The sequence below is a fragment of the Dromiciops gliroides genome, chromosome 3, assembly GCF_019393635.1.
Source record: "Dromiciops gliroides isolate mDroGli1 chromosome 3, mDroGli1.pri, whole genome shotgun sequence".
Classification (NCBI taxonomy): domain Eukaryota; kingdom Metazoa; phylum Chordata; class Mammalia; order Microbiotheria; family Microbiotheriidae; genus Dromiciops; species Dromiciops gliroides.
Window position 1 is genome coordinate 157,610,433 of NC_057863.1, and position 17,118 is coordinate 157,627,550.

The 17,118-nt window shown below is 36.2% G+C and overlaps 1 protein-coding gene across 30 annotated transcripts in view; it reads right to left on the reverse strand.

Annotated features, from left to right (window-relative positions):
* DOCK9 (dedicator of cytokinesis 9) overlaps positions 1 to 17,118 on the reverse strand; it is a 366,360-nt gene that overhangs the window by 34,622 nt on the left and 314,620 nt on the right. For all 30 annotated transcript variants that reach the window (XM_043997744.1, XM_043997733.1, XM_043997738.1 and 27 more), the window contains 5 exons: positions 14,564 to 14,679; positions 7,781 to 7,918; positions 7,479 to 7,661; positions 5,520 to 5,633; positions 5,161 to 5,376 (listed from right to left, as the gene is read on the reverse strand). In XM_043997744.1, the coding sequence (XP_043853679.1) occupies positions 5,161 to 5,376; positions 5,520 to 5,633; positions 7,479 to 7,661; positions 7,781 to 7,918; positions 14,564 to 14,679 (767 nt within the window). The remainder of the gene's footprint in view (positions 1 to 5,160; positions 5,377 to 5,519; positions 5,634 to 7,478; positions 7,662 to 7,780; positions 7,919 to 14,563; positions 14,680 to 17,118) is intronic.

Consider the following 17,118-nt stretch of genomic DNA (forward strand, 5'->3'; position numbering starts at 1 on the left):
GCACCGGCCCTGGAGTCAGGAGTACCTGAGTTCAAATCTGGCCTCAGACACTTAACACTTACTAGCTGTGTGACCCTGGGCAAGTCACTTAACCCCAATTGCCTCACTAAACAAACAAACAAACAAAAAACTAAAATAAAATATCTTGCAAGGTTTCTGTGATCTGTGGCACCATGGGTCATGGTAGTCCATAATTTTAGAACTGAAGTGCTAGTGCCTTCCCTCCCAATTTTTTTTTGTGTGTATATGTGTGAGTGTGTGTTTGTATATGTATGGTGGGTATGGCTGCAAAACAAATAGATCTATATATATACATACAGCAACATACATTATACAATATACAATATAATATATATATACAGCAATATACACATGCATATATTTATCTACTTTCAAAAGCTCACTGAGGGCATAGACTATTTCATTTTTGCCTTTGTAACCCCATAAACTTGCATAGTGCCTGGCATATCAGTGACAATAGATGATCATTAGTGATTGATTAGTTGATTTTTGTTAAAAACTTCTGTAACATCTACTGTATTTTCTTTCTTTTCTTTCTCTTTCTCTCTCTTTCTTTCTTTCTGCAGGGCAATGAGGGTTAAGTGACTTGCCCAGGGTCACACAGCAAGTAAGTATCAAGTGTCTGATGTCGGACTTGAACTCAGGGCCGGTGCTTTGTCCACTGTGCCACCTAGCTGTCCCTATCTACTGTATTTTTTTTTAAGGTGGACAGAATAAAGGAGAGTATTCTCATTTTAAACTGCTCCAGAAATGGGAATTAACTTTTTGCAGATTTAAAAAGAATCTTAAAAGAATCTCTCTCAATCTCTCTCTTTCTTGCCCTCGCAATTTTAAGTTAAATATGTTCCGTCAAGGAAAACCACAAATATATGTATGTATGTGTGTATACTCATATATCATCACATTAGATAAACATTTTATCATATATATTACGTATATTTCTTTACATTTGATACATATTTATCAAATATATATTTACCAGATAAAAAGATATATCTATGTGTATGTATATGCATATATATATATAAACACATATACACATACTGGAATATAATTAACTTAGAATTGAGACACACGCCAAATCTCCCCATGAAAAGTCCAAGGATTTCTTTCATGGTTTCTCTCCCCCCACCCTTCCCTTCCCTTGCTCCTCAATAAACTATCACCTTATTCTAACTACAAAAAAAAAAAAAAAAAGAATTGAGACACACATATTTCTGGTCTTCCCATTTTAAGTTGTCTTGGATAGGCAAAAGTTTAACTATAAAATCCAACCAGCTGACCTAATCATAAAACAGAAATCATTCTGGCAAGAGACCAAATACATACAAGGCACTAATTATTAACAGCCTAAGTAACTGATTTATGAATAGAAACAAAGCTGAAAAATCTGGTGATCAGATTATTGCCGGTAACAAGAAATTCTGAGATGGCATGTAATACTACTGCTATTTATAAGGATAATAATCTATATTTTAAAATGTTTTCTTGCTCATAAATTATTTCATCACAATAATTCTATGAGGTAGATACTCCATGTTTCATTATTTTTGTTTTATGGAGGAGAAAACTCAGATCCAGAGAGATTAATTAATTTACTCATGGCCCTAGAGTTATTAAATGTTAAGAATCTTGATTAAAAGCCAGGTCGGTCTTCAGTGATCTTTTTGCTCTAACATATTGGTAGGAGTTATCTCATATAGATTCCTGTCCAATGAACACTTGGCTGTGGGTTGCTGTTACCACCATGTTGCCATGGAGGTTGGCAGAAGCTGTATGATAATCTGGCCAAGGGTGGGCAGCTTGGCTGCTCTTTGCAGCATGAAGTAGTGGAAATGCTACTGACTTAGGAGTCAGGAGAGACTTGAAATTGAATCCCAGTTCGAATACTTGTTAGTTTGGTGATCTCAGACAAGTGAACTAGTTTCCTTATCTCTAGAATGGGGATGACAATATCTTCCTCACAAGGTTGTTGTGAGGTTTCAGTGAGAGAATATATATAAAATGCTTTGCAGATTTTAAGGTACCACATAAATATGAACTATTATCACTGTTCCCCTCGTCCTTTGCATGAGCAGAGCCAAAGTAGACTTGAGATGCTTGCTCAGGGACTCTCATGCCTGAGCTAAGGAAACACTATGATGGAGACTTTGGGGATAGAAAAGAAGAGATGCCCCCCTAATGCCCTAATGGAAAGGACAATGGTGACCAATTTATCATATGGAAAACTCTCAGAAAAATTTAAACCTCTGGTCATAATATCATGAGTGACAGCCCATCTCATTAGAATTTTTGGTTTGGGGTCTTCGTTCAGTCAGTGAATCAACAAGAAATTATTAAGCTTTTACCTTACCACTTAAAAGCCCCCTTCTGCCATTGGTGAGATCTTCCCAGTATCTCTACTTTGAGAAAAGGCCCAGACCAGCCAATGCCTCACTCTCTGGATTTTGCCACAATATGGCACCCCATCTCTCCCTCTCAGCTCCCCAAGAACAGATTGTCTTTCTTTTTGTTTGTATTTCATTCCCAGAGTTTAGCAGAGTAGTAAGCACTTATAAATGATTATTTACTTGATTTGACTTAATTGGGTGCCAAGCTCTGTACACCAGGGACATAAAGAAGGAGGGACAGAGAAAAAGCATTCATATGGTACCTACTATTTTCCAGACACTGTGTTAAGTGCCTTTAACAAATATTATCTCATTTGATAACAACCCCGTGGGATAAGTCCTATTATTATCTGTCTTTTGACTCTTTTGGTATCCCCAGCACTTAGCAAAGTGCCTGGCACATAGTAGGCACTTAATAAATATTGATTTATTGATTGATTGAAGAGAATTAAGAAAAATAATGGTTTTAATAGATTAAATTTAGTCAGTCTTGCAAATCTCAGCACAGAGTAATCGGCAGAGAGGGGGCCTAGAAGTCAGGAAGTTGTGGATTAAAATTCTGCCTCAAATATTTACTAGCTGTGTGACCTTAGGTAAATCACTTAATCTCTCTGTATGCCTCAGTTTCCTCATCTGTAAAAGAAAGGGATTAGACTCAATGGCCTCTTAGCTCGAAAATCCATAATGTTATGATCCTACTAGTTCAGGTTATAACAATTCAGTCCTGACAACAGAGAATAAAAAACAAGAATAATTAGTTCCTTTTGGCATCCAGGAGGTTTATTCTTTTGAAATAACCATTTATCACATCCTCAAACCCCACACCACATGATTTCCTTTTATTTGAAATATAGTCACAGGGGAGTTAATGTAGGTACTAAATGTCAGTGATATATAATGAGCTTTTAACACTTGGATAGATGGCTCAGTAGGGACTGATCAAAGCACATAAATCTTTGTGGGTGTTTTTGTATGCTGCCTTTCATATATATTGAATTTTATTTGGAAAAAAAATATCGATAGTGGATTTAAAAAGTAGTCCTAGCAGCAACAATTAAATTATTTTAAATTTCACATAACAAGCATCAAAGTGAAAGTAATTTCCCAATTATTGTAGTCTGTAAAAATGATTTTGCTGACTGGACCTAGAAGGGTGGAGAGAAGGAGAAATCTTCCCCCATCATTTCCTCCCAACACCCAATGCATAAAGAATAATTTACTAATGTGAATTCTCATTTAACAACAAACAGGGTGGGGGGCAACTAGGTGGTGCAGTGGATAAGGCACTAGCCCTGGATTCAGGAGGACCTGAGTTCAAACCCAGCCTCAGACACTTACTAGCTGTGTGACCCTGGGCAAGTCACTTAAACCCCATTGCCCTAAAAAAAACCAACCAAACAAACAAACAAAAACCACCACCAACAACAAACAGGAAAGTCTTTTAGCCAAGGTGATTGTTCTGGCTCCTAAAACCCAGAGCCTAAAAGAAATCAAGCTGGGATGAGGCAATGATTTTAATGTTTAAAAATTCATCAATATTAGTCAAGTATTTTAAGTGATGTTCATTGAACTTAGATGATTATAATAGTCTTCTATCTGGTCTCTAAGACTTCATTGTCTTTTTCCTTCACATCATCATCATCATCATCACTGATGCCTGAATAATCATCCCACAAATTGATCATATCATTCTCCTCTGATCAAAAGTCTTCAGTAGTTCCTCAAAGGTTATAGGATAAATTATAAACTCCCTATCATGACATTCAAGGTCTTCAAAATCTGACCCCAACCTACTTTTCCAGCCTTACCTCTTATTACTTCACCAGTTGAAATTTCTAGTGTTCTGCCTATCTGTCGAAGGCCATCTAAATTCCCTTCTTTATATCTTTGCTCCCTGTTTCCACTCCTAACTGAAATGTTTTCTTTCTAGATTCAAATTCTACCCGACCTTCAAGGTCCAACTCAATCTTTTCCCAGCTACTACAATCCACAGTGATCTCACCCCCTCTTCTCTGAACTCACCAGAACTTTTTCATTTTAATATTTTATTTTTTCCAAGTCCATGTAAAAACAATTTTATAACTTAATCTTTTTTATAATTTTGAGTTCCCAATTCTCTTCCACTCTCCCTCCTTTCATTGAGAAGGCAAGTAATTTTGATAAAGGTTATAGAAAGCACTTCTTTTTTAGGTAAAACTGCTGCTCATAATGTTAATTAACTTTTTTGTGTGTCTTTTCTCCCCAGTTGGACTAGAAGCAGGGATTTATACTTCTTTCTATCTTCTATAGCAGAGGTGTCAAACCGGGGCCTGGCTTGCAACTCTTACAAGTGGGGAACCATATTAAAATGTAACTGGGAAATAATTAACAAAATAAACAATACAATAGAACAGAAATGATGTTTTTTTGGTTTTTGTTTCTTGCTAGGCAATGGGGGTTAAGTGACTTGCCCAGGGTCACACAGCTAGTGTCAAGTGTCCGAGGCCGGATTTGAACTCAGGTTCTCCTGAACCCAGGGCCAGTGCTTTATCCACTGCACCACCTAGTTGCCCCACGAACATAAATGATGTTGATATGTGGATTGCAGGGATTCTTTATGTACAGTTTGGTGGCCCCTATTTCTATCTGAGTTTGACACCACTGCTCTATAGTTTTCACTGTATGTATATGTTTATGCACAAAATCTTAATTGATGAATAAAATCTTATCGTATCATCTACATCATAAAACTAAAGGATTTTAAGGCTACCTCGGAGAGATCCCCATTTTTGACATGGATTCTTGCCATGCTGTCCAGCCACGTCTTTCTGAGTTCAGGAGTGCTTGCATAGGACTTGGCCAAACTGTACTGGAGGTCCACTAGCATCTCGGGATCATTTTCATGCTCCTTCATTTGAGCTGTGGCCATTAAGACTGTGCGAATCCGTTTGGTCAAATCCTTTACGTCTGATGAGAAGCTAGTATGCTAAAATAAGAGAGGATGGACACAGGTAAGCCTTCACTGATTCATTTCCTGGTACAAACCCACCTTGAAGTACTGGTCAGAAAATGAGGGTTTCTATTTCCCCCTCCACAAAGGCAAGGACAAAGAGAAACTCAGCTACTGACCTTTATAAGTCTGTCACTGTTGGCACAGTTATTGATGATGGAAAGGGACTGCTGGAACCTGGTTCCTCCAATCCCGACAACATCTGCTATCAGTTGGCTTACAGAAATGATAACCTTGAAGAAAGACCAATAAAATCCAATTAATTTGCATTCAAGTATCTACTCCATGAGACTGTATTTTCAGTTAGGATGTTTAGAGGGATAGCAGTAACCATTTTAAAAAGTGGTTCTTTGAATATAACTAAAAAAATGTCACAAAACATTTTATTTCTTTAGATTTCTTCTACAAGGTAACTTCAAATTCATTTGAGAACTTGTAAACTGAACCTTGCATTAGCAGAACATCCAATGACAGGAATAAGATGTCTTGACTAGGAATAACTTATATAACAATTCACATTTTTCTTTCTTTTTTTTGAGTGACTTTACTTTTTTCTAATTACATGTAAAAACAATTTTAAACTTTGATTATTTACAGTTATGAGTTCCAAATTCTCTTCCACCCTCTCTCCCCTTCCCCCTCATTGAGAAGAAAAGCAATCTGATACATGAATTCACATTTTTTGGATGCCTTCAGGTTTACAAAGTGAATATTCCTAATACAGTGAATGAACCAATAAACATTTGTTAAGTGCCAACTACCATGTTCCAGACACTGTTCCCAGGTGTTAGTGCTACAAGTGTAAAGAATGGAGTAAGCCAGGAAAGTAGGCATGTTACGATGAATCCTATTTTACAGTGGGGAAGGGAAATGGAACAAGTATTTGTAAATACCTACTACGTACCGGGCATTGTGTTAAGCTTACTTACTACCTTTCAAAGCTTGGTGGGTTCCTCTGAGGGGTGGGTGGGTTAAAGGATGGAGGAGATACTCCACTCTCAATGGTGAAACTTTTCTGATAAGTTCTTTGAGGGTATGTCAGTTTTGTGTCTCCCTCAGAACATAGTACCATATATTGCAAAAAACTCAGCAAACTAGATGGGAATGGAAAAGTCAAAAGGATTTCCATCTTTATATGTGGAAAGGAGAAAGGACAATAAATGTAGCATCTTGAGTGACTGGCAAAAAGGAATTTAGAATTGAGTCCAAAAAGGTGGCAGTGTTTTAGATATCTAAAAACTAGAAAAATAAAAGTAGGGGACAAGGGGAAGAAGGAGGATAATTTGGGGCTTCTCTTCATTCATACACATTGTGCTTGCTAGAGAAGTTATTCAAGAAAGGCAGCATCATAGCACAATGTCCTTGATTTAGAGACAGAGCACCTGGGTTCAAATCCTAGCGCCACCTGTGTGACACCTCAAGAAAGTTACTTATTCTCTCTCTACCTTAGTCTTTCATCTATAAAATTGATTAGCCTCAGTGCTCCCAAGCAATTTACCATAGTGGGCCTGGAGTCAGGACGAGCTGAGGTCGAATCCTACCTTAGACATTTACTAGCTGTGTGACCCTGGGCAAGTCACTTCAACCGCTCACTGCCTCAGTTTCCTTAACTGTAAAAAGTGGACCACAATAGCATCTATCGTTCCGGGCTGTTGTGAAGGTCAAATGGGATACTATTTGTAAAGTGCTGGTATATAGTAGGTACTTAATAAGTACCTATTTCCTTCCTTCCTTCCTTGTTTCCTATATCTAAGACTTGGAGATATATATTTTTTAAAATATTAAATGGAATTTCTTTTTTTTAAATGGAATTTCTAAGACTTGAGCTAAGTATTTCAGTCTATTTTACTACATTGTCTCAATATTTAAATCACAATAATAATTTCATGCTAATTCTTGTAGAATTTGGGAAAATAACATGGGACTTGGCCAAAATGGCATTTTGCCATTACAACAATATATCTTTGAGCCAGAATATTATAATTTGAAAGAGGGAACAGATCAATAAATAGGACACTCAAATTATCTAGCTAAAATTTAAGAAATGAAAACAATACTAAATGAGAAATCATACTTACTTGCAGATGTGTCCTCACAAAGGATTTTTTTCCTGTGTAGTCAAAATTATTCCTCATTAGGAAATACAGCAGCTGGGAGGCATCAGTACGAATGGAACTCAGCTTGGAATTACAGTATTTGAGGATCTCATAGCACAAGGCAGCACACATGTCTGCCCTTCCTTCATAAAATGTAGAAGGAAACTGTGGGAAAAGGGAAGTCAATGCTGTAAAAACTAATGCCCAATAAACTGCCCTTGGATTTCAGAAGCAGAAGAAAATGGGATGCATAAGTAATAAATGATCTCCATTAAATGACTCACCTTGTAAATTAACGACCTTAAGGCAGTGAAGACGTTTTTCAAAGCTGTCTCGGATTGGTGTTTTTGAAGAAAACACAGGTAAACATCAAACACCTTTTTCATCAGCGGATTATGTCCGTGATCAGCCAGAAGCTGGTTCTTAAAATAGATAGTCACAACAGTTAGTCAGACAGACCAGGAATCCCCAAGAATTTTGATAGCATTTCCAAGGACAGGTGGGTCTCAGTTTACACAATAGCCGTGTTTCCTGACCAGCTGTATAGAAATCAAAATTTTTATTTTTAAAACTACAATGAGTGGGGCAGCTAGGTGGCGCAGTGGATAGAGCACTGGCCCTGGATTCAGGAGGACCTGAGTTCAAATCCAGCTGCAGACACTTAACACTTACTAGCTGTGTGACCCTGGGCAAGCCACTTAACCCCAATTGCCTCACAAAAACAAAAAACTACAATGAGTTCTGTTCTAAGTACACACATTGGGCCTCCTCTGATACTTCATAGGTTCCATGCATAAAGTCTTTCAGTGAAGCAAAGAATCCTCATGGCAAAAAATAATGTTCCAAGTTTAGTCTCATGATTTTAGATGCTTATATAGCATGTAGTTGTGGGGGGGTTATAAGTGGAGTTTTATTTTATGTTATTCAAAAGTCAACCTGTCACAGATTTTGAGATTATTATACTTTATTATCATTTGTTTATATTATTTATAATATTATTTATTATACTTTACTATTATTATTCTTTAAGATTATTCTACTTTAAGGCAGATTCCCGCATTATCTTTTGTGAATGAGAGCAGCTGTTACAGAGGTGATAAATCTGTCATTTACAATTATTAGCTGTAGTTACACAGGGAAGTCTCACAACTAGAATTCTCTAATTAAAGACCAAAACATGATTGAGGAAACAAACATACCAACAGTGAAGAGGGAGGAATTGTGTATGGCTTCTAAGTTATTTTAGTGTTCCAACTATAACAATTAAATTACTTTTTAAAAAAACTGACATTTATTCTTTTCTTAAAGAAAAACTAGAAAGTAAGTCATGATAGAAAGATTGAATAGAAGTTTGAGAAGCTCCAATTAACTTTCTAGATTTCCCCCATGCTAATTACTTCATTAACTCATTATTTTATAAGTCTGGTTGGTCAAATAATTCACATTAGTTGCCTAAAAATGTAGGACAGCAAGAGGACTTTCTCTAAATATGAACACGAAATGATCCAGGGGTATTTTCAAGTAGGGACAAATGCATGTTCATAGAAGCAACTACTGACCACTATGTGTGAACTATTTACAGAGTACAAAATAGAATTCTAACAAAAATCTTCCAAAGGATGACATTCCAAATTTATCTTATAGTTTGGAGTAGCCAGGCAATAGATAAACAGCAAGCTACTGAGACGAGATTTGTTGCAAAGTAAACTGGATGAAGATATAGTTACAGAAATTCAGAATTAGTATTTATCCTTTCAACTCATGGTGACTGACTTTCCTTAAATACATAAAACCCAATGAAGCAAAAAATGTCATAGAATAACAGGGGTAAGAAAATCTAGTCCAATTCCATTTTATGGAGGAAACCAAGGTTAACTGCTTGGAGAAGGAGATGGCAAACGGTTCCAGTGTCTTTGCCAGGAAAACCCAAAATGAGATCACGAAGAGTCAGACACAACTCAACAACCAAAAAAAAGCACCCTTTCAATCACAGAAGCAGTGAACTGACCTCACTTAAGTGAGCCAGCAGAGCTAACCAAGTTTGGTTGGTTTTTTTGTTTGTTTATTTTTGTGAAGCAATTGAGGTTAAGTGATTTGCCCAGGGTCACACAGCTAGTAAGTGTCAAGTATCTGAGGCCGGGTTTGAACTCAGGTACTCCTGACTCCAGGGCCGGTGCTCCATCCACTGCACCACCTAGCTGCTCCCTATCCAAGTTAAAAAAAAAAATTCACCAGTTCATGTTTTTTTTTTTACTAGCTTCCTAGAAACCCACCCTTCAATTACTTGTGTGAGCACTCTTTTAATTCTTATTGTTCTCCTTAATTCTATATTCGTTTTTACAATATACTTCATGTGTTAATTTATCACCTCGTAAAGCTGTTTTAAGAGAAATAAAAAGGAGTTTTACTAGAAGCAGATTATTATTAAAATTATTTTAGGATGAAAGAAAGTATAGTACTGATCATGTTAACAAGCAGGTTTACACTGGGACAGCTCAACATACTTTAAAATTTTATAGGTATGGGGACTGGACTTATGTGATTCAGGTAGAGGGAAATCCTAGATGAATAAACTTCTTACCAGTGCAGGCCAGGACATTCTCTTCAATTTAAGGTTAGTCTTAAGAGGTTTATCTAGAGCTTTACAAGGTTAAATGACTTGCCCAGGTGTCACACAGTTGGGCTGTGTCAGAGGCAAGTACATAAATCTGGGTCTTCCAGATTCTGAAGTCAGCCTTGTATCCTGTGTACCAATTACCCTGCCTCTCTTTATAATTTTAGAAAGCATTTTTTCTATTTATAACTACCTCTATCTATATCTATCATCTATCTATCCATCCACCCATGTATCTACCTACCTATATCTCATATAATATAAAATAATCTATGTATATAGTTATACGATACCTTATATATAAATATACATATATAGTATATATGTCTATAAGAGAATAATACTAGGGTTGCATGAGAAATCAGAGTAGCTGTAAAGTTATAACAAGATTTTTCTATCATGCTATCTTAGAGATTTAAAAAGCACTTGCCTTCTAGGAATTCAAAACATGGTCCTAGACAAGTTGGCAGTTACAGGCAATGGTGTGCTGGAATCAACTTGTCCTGACTCTCAAGATGATTCAGTGTGAGCATTTTATACTTGGAAAATTGGTAAATGCTACAAGTCAGGGCTTGATTTGTTGTTTTGTTAATTGTAAAGATTTAAGAAAGGTTATAGAGAAAATGGTAATAATGCAGATTAAACTGAAAAGTGAATCCTATGTAAATCCCTCCTTTTTATTCCCAGAGAGCTGATTGTTAAACATTTATTGGCACATCTCTGGCAGGTGTTACTGAAAGAATAACCACCTAAGTTGGATACTGTTGAAAATACTGTCTACTAGAGCTTGAATAGGATTAATGTTTGATATTTCTAAATATTTTCTTTGTTTTTTTTTTAAATCTCCTCATCTTCCAACTTGCTACATCAAAGTGGTCAATTTAATAAAGGTCATTCATGACAGGACTGCTCTTTGTATCTCTATATGATCATTTAAGCCACCTTCGTGGTTTTATAACTATCCTTTCCCCAATCGATGCTGACCTGTGTGCCCTTTGAGAGACTCCTAGTGAAGATCCCTATTCTTGCTTCGTTCCGTTAGCAAGAAAATTAAGATCTGGTCACTGATGACTGTTAGGAACAATCTCCCTATGCCCAGGCCACAGAAAATCTTGCCAATTTTCCAGTTCTGAATATATGCAGGACTGAAGGTTGAAACATCTAGTAGAACAATAAGCCTTTAACAGAGGCATGTGCTCAGTACTAAACCTGCTTCTACATTCAATCCTGCCTCCAAATCTTAGACCCCCTAGTCACAACCTTGAGCTCTTTTTTTGTTTTGTTTTTGCAATGTGATGAAAGAGCTAGGACCTCAGTATAACTGGTGGGCTATTAACAGTAGCAGAACACAATCGAGCTTTGTTTTAAGGTCACCTAGTCCCGTTTTGTTCCTGGGCAGTAAAACAGTGCAGTATATAGAGTGCTGGACTTGGGCCAAAAAACCCCAGTTCAAATACTGTCTCTAATACCTATCTGTGTGACTTTGGGCAAGTCACTCAATATGTCTGAGCCTTGGTTTTCACATTGGTAAAATGAAGGGAATAAGACCTACAGTAACCCAGCTCATAGGGTTCTTGTGAGACTCAAATGAGATAATGTATGTATAGCATTTTTTATACCTTAAAACACCATAATATCTTCTCACACTATACAGGGTGTTCCAAAAGTCTTAACTGTAATTCTAAGTTAGAAAAGCTTTTAAACCTTAAAACATTTTGGGATATCAATCAGTTGTGAAGAAATCTGAATTCTGGAGTGTATATCATAAGTCCTAACCATTATAAAACAATGCAAAAACTTAAATTCCATTAACATTGTCCTTTTTCCACAAAACAAATATAATTCTGTAAAGACTGTTATTATAACTTCATTATTTATCCGTATCTTAAGACAGCTGAAGGGATTAATTCTCAAGCTGGAATTCAATATCCCCAAATAGCTGCGGACAAATTATGAGGAAGTCTGAGAAATGATCCTATGTATTTCTGGTGGGTGTTCCCCAGACCACACCTCTTATTGTTACATGCTGTCTTCACTTTATACGATTCACCTTCCTGGTCTTCCTTCCTGGTCAGATCAGCATATTTACTTAACAGCTTTGGAAACTGTGTGTGTATATGTGTATGTGCGTGCATGTGTGTGTGTGTGTGTATGTGTGTGTGTGTATGTATGTTTTTAAGGTATGAGAATAGATGATGTGGAACATGGCTGTTATCACTTAATTAAGAATTCACAGTAGTTGATCAGTAGGAGAGGGAGGCTGCAGCTGTCACCTAACCAGGGCAAGAGGCCTTTTATATTCCAATATATACTGGTTTATAAAAAGTCAGAAGAGTAAGAGCCTCTAAGATGTTAGGTTTTGGTTTTTTAAAGGTTGGTCTCTTGGTAAAGGTATAGATGCTGAAAAGAGGTAAAGGAAGAGATCCAGGTAAGAGGTCATTATACTGACTGATGAAGTTCTAGGACTATGGTGCTCTTGGGTAACTCTCCCTATGGGTCTGGATTTGTGCACCTATGTTTTGTATTTTGTATGTGTATTTGTAATTTGTATGTGTGTCTCTATGAAAGTTCTTTGCACTGGGTTGCCTTAAGTCTTAATTATAGAGAGCCCCAAAGGTTTGGGAAGTGATGACTGTTCCGTTGTTTTTCAGCTGTGTCTGACTCTTTGTGGCCCCATTTGGGGTTTTCTTGGCAAAATTACTAGAATGGTTTGCCACCTTCTTTGGCTCATTTTACAGATGAGGAAAATGAGACAGGGTTTAGTGACTTGCCCAAGGGTCCAAGGTCACATAGCTAGTAAGTGTTTGAGGCCAGGTTTGAACTCAGGAAGATGACTCCAGGTTCAGCACTCTATTTCACTGTGCCATTTAGCGGCCCTAATGACAGATTACAGTCACAGATTAGCTATAGCTACATCATTGATATCCCTTTTTAAACTTTTCCCTATTCCCATTGCCCATGCCAAGGTCAGAGGAGCATAAGACCCTGACAATGAGGAGTTGTGGCATAAAAGCATGGTAAAAGACAATGGACAATCTTAATGAGGATTTTTAACTAAAAAAAGAGCCAAATGAAAATAGAGATTGAAATTCAATACACCAAATAGAGTTCTCTTTCCTAGCACCATACTCAATATTGCTGTGAACATCTATTCTTTTTATACATTATTTTGTGTGTGTGTGTGTGTGTGTGAGGCAATTGGGGTTAAGTGACTTGCCCAGGGTCACACAGCTAGTAAGTGTTAAGTGTCTGAGGCCAGATTTGAATTCAGGTCCTCCTGAATCCAGGGCCGGTGCTCTATCTACTTTGCCATCTAGCTGCCCCTACATCTATTCTTTATGTCTCCATTTCCTCATCTATTAGATGGGATTGAAAATAATGAATTGCTTTATTGGGGATGGGAAAGAAGGAACAAAGAAGTAATAAAAAAATTAAAGGTTTTCAAAGCACTCACAAATAGTGTAAACCACCACATAAACAATTTCCCCCAAATAAAGATATTTTAATCAACTTAATTTATATGGCAGTCAACTCAGCTCAATCAGAGATTAATTAGAGATCTAGATTTAATCACCATGTGACAAGAACATTGCTGTTTGGAAAACAAGTAAACTAATAGAGTAATTTGAGTCCATATTAAGGCAAGGTGAACTTTTCTTGGACTCTCATTCAAGTAGAATTGTTGGCACCAACCTTCATTGTTTATCATCATTAGTTGACCTTTCTAACTTGGAAAAGAAAATAACCATTTGGTGGAAAAAAAGATGCTGGGTTTTTGAACACAAGAAAAAGGCTGAGTAAGAATCTCCCTTTCTTCTCTTAATTAAAATATGCCACAGTCTCATGATACCCAAAGAACTTAAATATTAATTTTCAGGCATTTTTAAAAAGCTTCTTTCTCCAATCTCCAAATACACCCTTTTTTGATTCACTCAAAGACTAAGAAGGGCAGGAAAAATAAAAATAAACACAAATTCATTTGTACAAGTTGATTTAAATTATTTTAAGGCATTATCGTAAATTTAAATCTAGCTTTTCATTGCATGCAGCATTTGGATCCCTTCAAAAGAACAAAGATTTAAGAAGACAGAAATGCCTCATGAGGTCATTGAGTTTATCATCCCCTACGGTGCAGTACAGTGGAGAAACATTTTCTTTGGTAAATGTTTTGTTCTACCCAAGCTTTAATTATCTCCAGAGGCCGAGTTTCCATCATTTCAAAGCATGTTGTACAGACTAACAAATTAAGCTTTATTATATTTCAGGGAATTCAAGTCATTAGCTATAAAATGGTTTCATTAATGATGCTTGTGGATTAACAACTTCCAAGAATGATTTACAATTAACAAAGAGAACTGGCTGCTGAAGAAGATAACATCTTCAAGCAGGGTTCAAACCAATGAATGAACTTAAAACATAAAAAACAGATCATGAAATTCTTGATCAAACAAACCTTAAATGCCAACGTGAATAACGATAAAGTGTCCAGAGCAGTGAGGCAAACTTCAGTGGCAATGTTTGCTTCTAGTAACGACTGGTGAAGAACATCAGCATCAGAGTGGCCATAGCCTGTATGAATTATAATATAAGCATTACTACATAATGGGTTTGAATTCTGACATAAAGGCTTGTTCTAGGGTGCAATGAAAGGAGAGTCAGCTCTGGATTATTTAGAGGCAAATTATCTAGGCCTATTCCTCTGCCTCTTCTCTTGGAATACCCGAGTTCCTGATTTTGGGGTATTGGTCAATTCTCCCCACTTGCCAGAATTTCCACAGAAAGGAAAAGACAAATTTATCATTGTGGCTGCATCAATTCATAGTGCAAGGCTATTATGTGCAAGGCTGCGACATTTTCTAATTAAAAAAAAAAATTTGGTGGGGGGAGATAATTGAAACTATTGCTCAAATGAGACTCATAAACATTTATTTACGTGGACTATCACTGTCCCCAATTACCAGAGAATCTAGAGTTGACAACATTGCTTCCTAGTTGATACAAGCCATCTTAAGAAAAAGTATGAAAGTCACTTCCAGTGAAAGAAATGTTTAAGAAAAGGAAAGAAATTTTAGGGTGTGAACTTATGGTTTTTCTAACCTAATTTCACAAACATGAATATACAATTTATTCTTCTCTTTTTACGATGGTGAAACCGATTTTGTATTAATGTGAGTGCAGTCGATGGGAAATTTGAGAAATTAAACTATGAAATGGCACACATTAGCAAAAAGGCGTTTAGTGATGAGAAGTTATTGTGCTGACCTAGACAGCAAAGAAAGAGCATGTATCAACATTACATAATTCCACAAGGACCTCAAAGAGTACTACAAATGAATAGGCAATTTTCATGATACCCCAGTGAGGTGAATGAGTTGTCCCACTTTACAGATCAGGAAAAGTAAGGCACAGAATGAATAAAGAATTCTTACAACGTTAGTAACAGGATAGAAACAGAGCCTGGATCTCCAAATTCTTTATTCAATTCACTATGTCCCAGTGCCTCTAGGTTTTATAATTAGAATAAAACCAATCAGCTTAAATAGCATCAAATCAGAAATCATGAATAAAATGTAATAAAACTCAAGTAAAAGTGAGTTCTACACTGTGATTTAAAATTCTACATTGTGATTTATACAACTTCCTTTTTAAACTTCAGTATGAATTTCAAAATACAAGGACCTATATATGTTTTTTAATTAAATTCCATCTTGTTTTGAAAAAGTCATTAAGTTGCAAAATTTCAGGTTTTGTAGTATGATCACTAGTATACCACATTTGCTAGACTTTCATTTTTGTGAATAGGAATCTTGTTTGAGTTTTCCCTTTTTAATACCACATTTTGGCTTTCTATTTCTGGTATTTTGCAGTAAATCTTCCCCAGATGGTGAATATGAATGCAATTTTGGTTTTTTAAATAATACTACTTTTGGTTTATGAGAGAAGCCATCACTCCATTCCATGAAAACAGTGTGGTGATGGAGAGAAAGTTAAAGAGGAAAAAATTAAATGGAGATGAAAATGACTATATCATGGTCAGATTGTGTAACTTACATACAGTACCTGTTCTTGGACCAACCAAAACTATCCTGCAGGTATTAAGTTAAAGGGATCTTTTCTTAGATGCTACAATTTCCCCAAAACTTGGTTTCCAGATTGCAAAAGCAAAGTCATACTCTGAGATAATCATATTCCATCTACTTGCTTTTTTCTTTGGTGGGGCAATGAGGGTTAAGTGACTTGCCCAGGGTCACACAGCTAGTAAGTGTCAAGTGTCTGAGGCTGGATTTGAACTCAGGTACTCCTGAATCTAGGGTCGGTGCTTTATCCACTGTGCCACTTTGCTGCCCCTAATGTATTTTTAAAAGACCTAACTGAAACAGATCCTCAATTGCACCATATGTATATGTATATATGTATATATATGTGTGTGTGTATGTATGTGTATATATATGTATGCGTGTGTGTATGTGTGTGTATATATATATATATATATATATATATATATATATATATGTTTGGCATCAATTTGTTAAACCTTTTCTGGCAACAGTTTTTAAACTTCACCAATTCCAGTCTTAGCTAACATCTCAAAATGTTTTTTCTATACTACATAATGTTTAAAACACTAGGTTCTTGAGGCCTAAATAATTATATTTATACACAAAGATTGTGCTTATAGGCCTATATGAAATTCAAACGTATTTAATATTATGCATAGCAAATAGACATAGCACATTTTTGCACAGTATATTAATATTAACATATTTCTCTAAACCAAGTTCAGATTTTTCTTACGGAAAAGGTTTTGTACTATTATTATATATTACAGTTATCTACTTCACAAGGGTCTTGTGAGGATCAAATCAAATAACATATACACACACACATATAATACTATGCAAACTTGAAATTGCTATCTACATAAATGCTAACTATTATTATTAGTTTGTTGTTGTTCAGTCATTTTTAGTCATGTGCTATGTTTTATGACCCCATTTTCTTGGCAAA